At 41.0% G+C, this 12,394-nt stretch overlaps 1 protein-coding gene and 1 long non-coding RNA gene across 2 annotated transcripts; one reads left to right on the top strand and one right to left on the bottom strand.

The window, feature by feature from the left end:
• Window positions 1-237: 237 nt before the first annotated feature.
• On the bottom strand, window positions 238-8,132 carry LOC129349734 (uncharacterized). Its single transcript, XR_008602847.1, has 3 exons — window positions 7,976-8,132; window positions 1,000-6,112; window positions 238-925 (listed from the first exon to the last, which is right to left on the bottom strand). It is a non-coding gene; the product is annotated as an uncharacterized LOC129349734 (long non-coding RNA).
• Window positions 8,133-8,230: 98 nt separating this feature from the next.
• On the top strand, window positions 8,231-11,312 carry neurod6b (neuronal differentiation 6b). The gene is made up of 2 exons (XM_023273167.3): window positions 8,231-8,369; window positions 8,727-11,312. The coding sequence occupies exon 2, from the start codon at window positions 8,732-8,734 to the stop codon at window positions 9,734-9,736; it is 1,005 nt and encodes a 334-aa protein (XP_023128935.1). The 5' UTR covers window positions 8,231-8,369; window positions 8,727-8,731; the 3' UTR covers window positions 9,737-11,312.
• Window positions 11,313-12,394: the final 1,082 nt, after the last annotated feature.

Below are 12,394 nucleotides of genomic sequence, written 5' to 3'. Positions count from 1 at the left end.
TTAAAAACTCTGTCAGAGGATTCAGAGGTTCTTGGAATGATGATACCATTTTTTAAAGACAACTGGTTGGTCAGTAGGCACCACACTGACTTGTATCTTGAGTATTCCCTGCTCTGGAGTGTGTCGTGGCGACGTACCTCAATAGGAAGTAAACCACCACCATAACCCTAAAGACCAAAGACTATGTTAGATTTTCTCTGAGGCACAGGAAAGAGAAGGAGTTGAGCAGTTGCAGATTCAATGGTTTATTTACAATTACAAAATACACAAGTACCCTGACTCCCAACGGAAGTGTGTTCCCAGAACGGGGAAACGGAAACAGTAACAACGACTGTGAACTACAGGGCCTCTAGTGGCTGGAAGACTAAACAAAGAGTATTTACCAACAAGAGAACTGACCCACGGCAGGTAACACCTGGGCAGGAGAGAGAAAACGACTACAAGAACTTCCTAAACTAAAGAGCGATTATGCTCACACGGATTCCAGAATATAAAACTAGGAGACGGCAAAAACAGATATTACTATGAAACAAGATTGCTTTAAGAAAAATACAAGAATTAGAGAACTATCCGCAAATAACCAAAACTAGAAATCCGGAGATGCATTACTCCACAACTTAGAATGAACTAGAAAACCTATACAAACCTACGATATAATTAACCAAGACTGATACTGCTCATAACTGAGACTGACTGACGGCGGACAGCCAGGAAGCTGGGAGGCAGAGAACCAGACGAGGCAGGAGGGTTCTGTTGGGCTGTGTCAGACGGTCGCGGCTGCGACGGCGGTGGAGGCTCGGACGGAGGTTGGGAGGTGGTGGAGAAGTTCCAGGAGATTTCCAGAGATGTAGACAGAGGACGGGGGTGTAGATGAATCCTGGTGGGTTGGAATGGGTTGGCAGCAGGAGCAGGTGGTGGGTCCGAACTATGAAAGAGCAGAACAGCTTTACTAGAGGTTCACAGGAACAATGGCTAGAGTGAAGTGATCAGAAAACTGACTGTTGGCATTCACGATCCGGCATCGACTAAAGAGTGGAGTCAGGTTATATTGTGTAGGAGAAGTCAGCTGATTGGCTCTGGCACACCTGCTCCTGCTTCTGCTGATTGATCCAGGATTGCCCTCACCTGCCGTTGCCACAGTGCTCAGCATACCTGAAAAGGAAGAAAACAAGAGGAAGGAGGGGCCCTATCCAGAGCCAGCATCAGCAGACCTAACAGACTAACGACAAATCCTGCATCATAGTACGGACCTCTGATGATAGAACCCCTTAACTGAGCTTTATTTATTTAGTGCTGTATACAGTTGAAGGTGCTTTAGAGTCCATACAGAGGAAAACTGAACCAAAGAAGAGGGACAACAATAGCAGAGAAAGAAAAGAGAAAAATGAAGATAGCAATAAAAACAACAAATTACAGCATAGGTATTATCATTATCATGATCATGATCAACACACTGTCCGAACCATGTACATAAAGACAACAGGGGCCTACAGCTGCCTCAGAACAAACACTGGAGCTGGTTAGGTTAGAGCTGGTTGAAGGCTAATGAGTAAAAGTGAAGAGAAGGGATGACGGAGAGAGAAATCGTATCAACACCACGAGTGTCGATTAGGTGAGAAAACAACATCACAGCCCTGTCAATCACCTCAGCTCCATGCTTGGAATTAAAAAAAAAGTGAAAACGTGTAAAAGTTGGCCAACCAGTAGATTCATGTGCAAATCAAAAGGAGTTTACGTCATGAGCTTTTTGATTCTGATCTTACTTCGTAAAGGAAAACATCCCTCCCGTCTGCTGCTCCAGAGCTCTCAGGCAGTTTGGAGAAATGTCAATAAATCATGTGTTTATGTCTCTTCACATATGTTATATAGTTCCTGTGGGTTCGACACCACCTCGTGTGTTTTACAGTGCAGCAAACAGAGTTTATCATCCATTTCAGACAATGCTTATGAAAGTAAAGATGACACTCTTTCTTAAATATGATATCTGACACATTTTTATTTATCTTATCACTTTCTGAGTATGGAAGTGTCGCATTCTACCACAACAGATTGTCACCACCACTTTGAACGTGTGTGAACAGATTGTGCTTTGAAAAAGAAACGGGCGCCTCCAGCAACATTTCACGTCTGCGTCCCGTCTCTGTCTGAAAACGGGACTAACATCTTTACATTATACATTTTCAAAAACATATCCATTATTCATATCCCCATATTTTAATACTATTAGCACTTCTATGCCACCCACCTAAATACCTGCATGTTTGTTATCAAAGGAGTGGTGACAGTTTACTTTTTTGTGTGTTAAGAAATGAGTTGAGATTGTAAGAAAGTGTTTCAGTGGTGGACCATCACACAAAATGTAATTAGATCTGTGAGGCAGTTATTATAATCCTGTATGCCGGGGAATTATGGATCCAAATGAAATGGACACTGGAGGAGCTTCCTCTCTAATTCTCGCTGGAGTGTTTTTGTTGATAGACGACAGCAACAAAGGCAGACGCACACATGCACATACAGAGCACACAATGCTCCACCTGTGTGGGTGGGAGGTGTGGCCACTCAGCAGCTGAGTGGGGCAGCATATGGAGTTTCTAATTGGGTAGAACAGCACAGCTGGAGGACACCAGTCCAGGACCTGGCCTCTGGTAATCAGTCCCACAATCCTCAGCAGTCCTCTGCACATCCAGCATGTGAGCCTTCAGTGGGTGGGTGGTGCTGGAGCTCACTGCTGAAACCAACTTGTCCACTAAGAGGCTGTTACAACAAGTCTTCCCTTTTGACTCCAAGTCATTTTGGAAGCATAATTGTGGCCACTGACAACATGGATCTCAATTCTACTATGAGCAAGTTGCATCTAGTAGCGGACAGATTATTTACTGCATTTACACAATGATTGTTGTTTATGGATGACACATTATTTGTGATCAGTAGTTTAGTTTTGTACTTTACAAGAATGTTTGACCTGCTTTATATACAATTGGGAAGTTTAATATATAACAAGACTTCATATACAATAAACAGACTGTATGTTTTATGTGTAAAAATCAAAAATCTTTCATCTTAAACAATGGTGGTAAAGTAGCATCAAGTAAAAACACTCACCACATACATTACCATTCAAAAGGTTGAATTTTCTATAAAAGTTTAAATTCCCCATTTAGATAAACCTTTTGAGTTGTGAACATTGTTTTGATGAGTTGTGTTGATTGACGCTAATTTAAGGCTAACTAAGATCGGCTCCAGCTCCATGCATTATTTATCAGGCAGACATTAGAATATCATCAGTCTTCTCAGCTAAATTTCTGTACGGAAGGGAGCAAACATATTTCCTAAAGCTATACTTTCAAAGAAAATGCAGCAAGCATGTTGGGCACATGTAGGATCTGAAGAATTACCATAAACCTAAGAAAACTCAATGCTTCATAAATATGTTGCTGCAAAGGTATTAAAAGAGACTATATTATTTATACTACCATTCAAAAGTGTGGGGTCATTTAGAAATGCCCTTATTTTTGAAAGAAACAGTTTTTTTCAATGAAGATAACATTAATCAGAAATACAGTCTAGACATTGTTAATGTGGTAAATGACTATTCTAGCTGGAAACAGCTGATTTTTAATGGAATATCTTCATAGGGGTACAGAGGAACATTTCCAGCAACCATCACTCCTGTGTTCTAATGCTACATTGTGTTAGCTAATGGTATTGAAAGGCTAATTGATGATTAGAAAACCCTTGTGCAATTATGTTAGCACATGAATAAAAGTGTGAGTTTTCATGGAAAACATGAAATTGTCTGGGTGACCCCAAACTTTTGAACGGTAGAGTATACCTCACCGCTTTACTTAAGTCACTTTCCAGACTTGGCGGTGTCACCACAGAGCTCCTGGATCATTGATTATTGCTGAAAACACTTGAAAGAGATCATATTTCCACTCCAAGATTTATTGGCTCATGGTAACAAAATCTAAATTCAAAGCTTCTTTCTATAAATTTGTGTAGATACGCAGAGAAACCCTTAAAATGAGTTGTAGTTTTACAAATGTCAGCTGCCCACATAACGAAGATGAGCTTTCCACCTGAAACAACATTTTGAAGTTCATAAATTGGATAACTGTAAAAATCGGAAGGCTTGGTCCATAACTCTGCTGTTATCTGGTATTTTGGCTGGACACGGTTCGTGTTCTTTCATGCAGCATGTGTGATCATTTTTCTCAGCTTGTAAATGAAAATCTGTCTCCTAGAAACTACATTTCGTGTACATTCTGGTAACAGAAGATATGCCCACAGACAAATATACAACCGCCTGTATTTCTTCAGGATTTATTTACATTAAAAAAAAAAAAAAAGGCAACTTGCAAAGCATTCCTACTAAGTCTAACTGCAAAACTAGATGTACCACATTTGCTCCTTCAATCTTCACCGGAGTGATTTGTTGCCTAAATGTGATGACATGCTGCTCTCAGGAGGCAAAAATGCATGTGAGAAAAACAAATTAGCAGAAAATGTATGTCATTTTTAAGAGACAGCATTTAGTCTAATATTGTAACACAGCCTCCTCTGAAATAAGATGTGAAACTTCCACATGGATAAATAAAGGAAAAGGGGGAAAATGTGCACACTTGACATATTACAAGAGAGAGATTTGGAAACATCATAAACGCTGAAAAGACAATAACTCTGGCAAACAACAGGTTTATGGTGTGAGAGGGAGAATGTAGAATTATTATCAGCACCAACTGAAGCGTTCATCTGATCATCAACAAGTACTCAGAATAAATGACTTGCACTTGTGTGTGGCACATTGTAAGCACTTCCTCATTTAGCTTTTGTGTTTTGGGTTGAGTTAATTGTACAGGCAGCTGAGTGGAAGGCGACGCAAAATAAATAGTGAGAGTTGTTAGTTCACCGAGAAACTGAAAATTAACATTATGGAGCTCATTACAGAGTCAGTGTCAAGATTACAAAAAACACTTTGCTTTAGAGTTGCCACACGGGACTGTACAACAGAAACGACCTCTACGACCGAACTCTGAGTGATATTTTGGACCGAATCATGTTGCAGCGCCACACCACCACCATCTTCTCAACCACTTCACCTTGCACTCATTATCCAGACGCAAATTCCCCTTTAACTGCTGACATCAATTGAGAAATGCTTGCAACTCAGCGTGCGATCTGTGGCGGCTTCATTTGCAGCTCTGCACCGCACACCGTGCCTATAAAAGCTGATAATGTGATAATTAAAAGAGCTGACAGGCAAGAACTGTCAGCGAGATGCTCCGATTTACCAACCTCTGCTATTTGTTATACCTCTCAAATTACAACGCTCGCACCCTTGAAGTATAACACATGGAATATCAAAGGCAATAATTGACTAAGTTAGAAGTGTTGTGGAGAAAAAGGAAAGGAATCACAGCGGAGGACGGTTTGATAAAAATCTGTCCTGCAGACATCGCTGTATCAGAATCAGACCTGAAACAAGGATTCTAGCAGACAAAAGATCACTGCCATGTCTCTCTTTCTCTCTTTCTCTCAACCACACCATGATTTATTACCTGAAAAGACAAGAGAACTAATTAGTGGAGTAATTAATTAATATAAATTTGCATATTTGCATTTGCAATTAGTGCAGTCAACTGATTAGTCTGAGATGGGGAGTTTGACTCTTCAGATGCTGGTGTGTGTGTGTGTGTGTGTGTGTGTGTGTGTGTGTGTGTGTGTGTGTGTGTGTGTGTGTGTGTGTGTGTGTGTGTGTGTGTGTGTGTGAGTGAGTGTGCTGGACCAGAACGATCAGCAGACCAGCTGAGGCATTTTTGGGGGGGATGGCAGAGATGAAGAGACTGTTTTATTTATTTATTATTATATCCATGCGTCCATATGTGTACTTTGTGTGCAGTGTGTGTTTGTCCGCCGCACACTTGCCTTGTATTTGTGTGAACACATGCCTGGTGCTCCGTCTCACACGCGTTAGGTTAAGTGTTTGCACGTCCGCCACTGCGTGTACATGCTGTCAGTGTCACCGCTCCTTGTGTGGCCTGTGGTGCTCTGAACTCACACCAAGGTGGGATGAGCTCTCTGCTGCTGGCCTCGCGCCGCTGATCGATGTCGACTAATGTCCAATACAGAGAGATTGATAAGTCGCTTTAATTGATTCTCCTTGCAACAAGGTCATTCACAGGAATAGGCTTGTGTGTGCGCCGGTGTGTGTGTTCCACATAACTGAGGAGTGCATACACCCATATCGAGTGCCAGCTGTGCCCCAGTGTGGGTTTGGCAGTGTGCCACTGGGCCTTTTCCACTGGGTGTACTTAATGTCTATGGTACTGAGGTACCAACACTGTGCACGCCCCTCTGTTATGCTCACACCATCCTGTGCATGTAAGGCATCTACTGGAATTTCTTAACCAGTGTTTTTTCATATAGATATGCAACGATTAGCTGATTTACAGCATAGGCAATGAATGGAAACTTAATTGGAAAACTGACTTTTTCAAGTTAAAACGTCTCTGATTGTAGCTTCTGTAAAATAGTAATATTTTTTATTTCTGTTTTATATTACTGTAATCTGAATATTTGTGGATTTTTTTTTTTTTTTTGGACAAAACTGACATCAACAAAGACTCTTGAGAGGACATTCTTCTCTTAGAGACCAAGAAAAAGGTCTGTGGATTAATTAATAATGAAAATATTTGTTAACAAAATGATCTCAGTGGCATGGGGCCAGCTGCAGAGATGTCATTGTTGGCTAAATGAAAAATCCTGGAAAATAACGCAAAATCAAAACTACATTTACGGCTACAGGGAGATTCATGTTTCTTCCATAATTATGTTTAAATTAGGAGCTTAATGGTGCCTAATATTTACTGGTTTATTCTTGACACAACCATTTTAAAACTTTATTTTGTCCACTTTTACAACTACAAGAGAAAAGCATGACTGCATTGTCTTTGTTCATCTCTTTTACCAATATACAATGCTTACCCAAGTAATTGTTTTGGGGGTTTTTTTTGTCTTAAATAAACAGAAGTAAATTAAATCTCTGCAGCAAACATACATTAAGAAATGAACATTTCCTCACATTTTAACACAATGATAGATGTAAATGTGGTTAAGTCTCCACACTAGTCAGTACTTGGTAATGTCCATCTGCAGACATGACAGCTAAGTTCCAAGCCATACTACTTCAGTTTCAAATGGTGTTCCCTCCACATTGTTTGAGATTCCAAGAACTGTATGTGGATGCTAGTTATTAAAGCCTAACATGGCCTCCTAATGAAATTTTAACCACCTTAACAGCTAATTTTGTCTCTTTGTCATTACGAAGCATATTTAAATGGCACTCCTTTTTTTTGCTCCAAACTGGGCTGTACATTTGAGGAAGGTGATGAAATATGGAAATCAGTGCATGGACTTTGCATGAAAAGATTGCTTTTGTCTGCAAATCTATTCATAAACCAGAAAAATTATGAGCACATTTGATGCTGTTTGGGGTGATTTAGAGCCCAGAGAGGCCAGACCCCCAGTCTGACCACTGATGAACAAACTGCAAAAACAGGAAAGCAAATAGACACTTGTTTGTGCTTTGAGAGGAATGTCACTGCACAATATAAGGCCTGTACATAATATAATGAGCCCTGGGTCCCAAACAGAAACTTACAGGGTAAACAGAGGATACTGTATATGTGTAGAATTTAAATGCTGGTATCCCAAACATGACTTTTGTCTTTTTAACATTACTATTAAAGATATAACATATGATCGATCTATCTATCTATCTATCTATCTATCTATCTATCTATCTATCTATCTATCTATCTCTCTCTCTCTCTATCTATCTATCTATCTATCTATCTATCTATCTATCTATCTATCTATCTATCTATCTATCTATCTCTACCTGTTGAGAATGCCTGGAACATCCTGCACATCCCTCCATTTCCCAGACAAAAAGACATTAATTCATCTTTCTTACGCGGGGAGATGCAGATATTAGTTGTTATCCCTCTCCGGTCTGTGTTTCTGACGGTAAACGCGGGCCTCCCGGTGCCCATTACCGGAGCTGCCAGATGATCGGTACGGAATGGAGGTCCCATGGGACACGGAACACGTGGTCTCGGCTGCCACAAGACGTCAGCGGCAGATGGCATGGGTACCCGCTGTTGGCATGAGTGTCATTCCTCAAAGAGAGAGGGAAGGGGAAGAGAGGGAGGGAGAGAGAGGGAGAGCAGATCACAGCGAGCCAGAGAAAAGACAGTGCGCAGGTTTGAGCCTTTTCTTCTAATTTTTTTGTGGTTCGCGGGAGGAGAAGCTGCAGCGCAGATTCACGGGAGATATTTGGGAACATGCACGGCGCACGCTGACCACAGGTGAGTGACATTTTGAGTATGCATTTGCTGACTATCCCTGAGCTTTTATTCTGAGTTAAATACGCGATGGAATTCTGTTCTACTTCAAAACAAACGCCTAAACAGAAGTCTAGTGTGTATCCATCACCACGTAGGACGTGACTAAAGGTTCAAAACATGTTTTTCACAACAAGTCCAAAGACAATGAAGTTGAGTGTCTTTGAAAAGGTAGCAAGCTGTGACATTGGCCCTGCTTGCCAATTTGTTACTCTTCCTCTTGGGAGGACTCATTCACAAGGTAATTAACTGACAACCTTCGAAAGACGCCGCTGCTTTACTTTGTCCTCACAGTTTCTGTTGGTGCTTCGATTTTTACAGGAAATATGTTGACACTGCCTTACGAGGAATCTCATATGATGTGTGAGCCACGGTTTGGTGCCAATTATCCCCGTGAAAGCTTACCTGAGAGCCTGGAGCAGGAGCGACTACACAACCCAGACAGGTCCAACTCCGACATGCGGGAGGCCGACGACGACATATCCGACAGAGATGAGGACGAGAGAGAGGACGACCAGGATGAGAACGGGCTTCCTAAAAAGCGAGGCCCCCGGAAAAAGAAACCCGGCAAGGAGCAGATGGACAGGGCCAAACTACGACGCCAGGAAGCCAACGCCCGAGAGCGCAGCCGGATGCACGGCTTGAACGCTGCCCTGGAGAGCCTGCGCAAAGTTGTGCCGTGCTACTCCAAAACTCAGAAACTGTCCAAGATTGAGACCCTGAGACTGGCAAAAAATTACATCTGGGCCCTGTCAGAGACTCTGAGCGCAGGGAAGAGACCGGACCTCCTCGCCTTCGTACAGACTTTGTGCAAAGGATTATCTCAGCCAACGACCAACTTGGTGGCCGGTTGTTTGCAGCTGAACGCGAGAAACTTCCTCACAGACCACAACGGGGAGGTCATGTTCTCTGGCAGGTCGCCCTACGATGCCATGTACCCATACCCCGGCTCGGACATGAACACGCCCCCCGGCCACAGTGGCAGCAACCTGGACAGCAGCGCCAAGCCGTTCCGACACTACAGCTACAGCAGCGCCTACGAGTCTTACTACGAGAACCCGTCCCCGGAGGGCGGGAGCCCACATTTCGACAGCCAGCTGAGCCCACCGATGAACTTTAACGGGATTTTCTCCCTAAAACACGACGACCCGCCAGACTACGGCAAAAGCAGCCACTACGGCATGCGCTACTGCAGTGCGCCAGGACGCACGGCTCTTGCGCACAACTCCATGTACCGAGTCTCCCCAGAGGCCCGTTTCCCCTACGATCTGCACGTCCGCAGCCAGTCCTTCCAAGCACAAGGAGAAGTTAATGGCTCCTTCCACAATTAATCAATCAGCTGGACAAAGTTCAAGTTTCAGAAGCGATGCAATTTCCCCCCACAGATGTCGAGAGTGGAACGAAATGGACTCAGACGCTGATGCACTGAAAAAAAGCCCATTAAACAAGTCGTTTTGTGTTTTTAGTTTTTCTCTTCTTTTTATGAAAGATGATGAAAAGCCAGCAGCAAATGACACGCTTTCACTTGCTCCCTGTCATGTTCCATTAAATTTTGTGTCGATATGAGACAGAAAAAACACCATGAATGTTTTTGGTTTGTAAAAAAATAATGAGTCGTTTAAAGAAAATTAAGATCAAATGGCTCAGTGCCACACATTTGTTTCCAGACAACTCCGATATAAAATAATTCGTTAACGATGCAAGTTTTGAGCAAATTGTTTGCAGTTGTAGTGCATTTTTACATGTGTTTGTTAATGACAGTAATGCACATGTCGGTGATAATGAGGTTTATAAAGCTGATGCACTGTAGTGGACAATTAATTCGATTATCTTGTTATTTAAAAGGCTCACTGCAGTCAGTAAACTGATTTTCTGGCCTGTATAAAATCACCTAAATGAAACAGAAGAAACTAAAGATGTTTCACTTCATCAGGGAAGTTTGCTGAGACATGATTTGAGTTTAGAGATTCAGTCTGTTAGCAATAAAGGTCAATTGAGCTATGCAAGGCAGCCAAATGCAATCTTTGCTTATTTAAAACGATATATGTCTATTTCTTCTCACACGGCGTTTCTCTTAATCCAACATATAATTCACATGATGAAAACTAACAGATTTTTTTTTTAAAGCTAATTTGGTAAGGAGCGTGTGTTCAGGAAGCCTGATGATAAAATCACCTGAACTGGTTCTATAAATACAAGAAATTGTGGGGAAAAACATCAAAAACTAATTGCATTTGTATTTGGAGTAAATAGTGTGGTAACGAGGTGAGTGTAAATTATTATTGTATTTATTTATTTAAGCTTATTTATTATAAGTCCGTCAATTTGAATGTGAATAATATATTATAGAAAAATATTGTAAAACTCAACAGTGTTAACTTTTATGTGAATTTCCACAAATTTAAAGTTTGTTTACGTTGCATTGTTGTATATTTCTGCTAAAAGTCGAGCACTGGATGGAAAAGCATTTTGTGTCAGGTGAACAAAATGTTTTCGAAACTATATGAATCCGAACAACTTGCCTTAAAAACAAGAGACGATGACCATCAATATGCAACGAAGTGAAAGTTTTGGATAGTTTGATGTGAACTTTTTACACCTCCTTGTTCCTGCTGAGGAGCAACTGTGATGCACTTCATGTACTTCTGCACAATGTTGGTGACTGTGCTCATAAATTCTGTTGATTTTGTAACTTTAACCGAATGATGAATGATTATTGGTTGAATTTATTTCTGCATTTACTGCTCGGGTCACATACACACTCCACACACACACACACACACACACTCCACACACGCACTCCTGAAAACTCGTTATGGATCGAAATATTCGTGAAGTAATGTGTTAATGTTTTGTGATGTGTTTGTCGCAATAAAATGAAGAGGCTGTGAGAGGCTTTATGTTGTAGCCCAGCTTCTCAGCTTTCTGTGAAAATGATCGACAGCAGATGGCAATTAAGAAAAAAAATAAATGGTTTGAAAAATAAATCAAAATAAAAACGCCTCGGGCGCAATTTTATTTATTTATTTTTCAGAAATTGAATCGTGTGATAATCGTGCGTAACCTCTGAGGTTGTGGCGGCACAGGCCTGTAGTCTGTTGGTACAGACTGGAACCTGCCAAAATGCGCCTGCTGAACATCAAGTGTATCTTTTTAAGAAAATCCTTTTTCATATCTATATCTATTTAAAAAATCCATCATGACATTTTAATTAACATTGACCCATACATCTGGTTTTACGCACAGTTACGCACACAGAGTTTATTTCAGATTGTTTATCTAAGAAGCTTGTCAATATAATTTGATTTAATTTCAACTGATCAGATGGTTGATTTGTGTCAGAAATGCCCACGAGGTTTTGGATGTGAGCCAGAGAGCCCGCCAGTTGATCCCAGTCCTTCCAGTTTGGAGGGAAGTGAGACCGATAATCCCCGGAGACGCAATATTATACAGTTATAATGGAAAAGGAATCTTTGCAAGAAGAAACATACTCAAAAATACTTTGATTTCCAGCCATTTTAAATTCATATATCACTGCTTCCCCGCACTTGTCATGGTTGTAATCATCAGTTGTGCCATTTAATAGAGGTTAAATTCATCTATTCAATTTTTTCTGTCGAATGTTTGTGCTTTTTCACCGTTTTTAAGGGAGAGCTACGACGGATGATATGACATTATTTCATACAAGTAATATTAAGCTGATCAGCTGTAATTATGTGGAGAAAGGAGATGTCTTTTACGTTTATATCGTCATGATGATGTGTAATATAAAAATGTATTTTGAAAAAAGTGCAGTTATCGAACCGATGTTTCACTTTTACTGATAAAAATCGATTTTTCGCTTCTCTGCTTTAACGTAAAGATATGATGACAACTGTTGTAGTTCCTGTTCAGTCTCGTTGCGTTATTTACTCGGACACAGTTCATGTTTGTAGTGCAAAAGTGAAGCTGAAACGCAAACCTGTGAGTTTATTTTGGAGCTCTAAGAC

The sequence above is a fragment of the Amphiprion ocellaris genome, chromosome 10 (genome assembly GCF_022539595.1).
Source record: "Amphiprion ocellaris isolate individual 3 ecotype Okinawa chromosome 10, ASM2253959v1, whole genome shotgun sequence".
Taxonomy (NCBI): Eukaryota; Metazoa; Chordata; class Actinopteri; family Pomacentridae; genus Amphiprion; species Amphiprion ocellaris.
The sequence above is the reverse complement of the archived record's forward strand: the minus strand, read 5'-3'. Positions and strand labels throughout refer to the sequence as shown.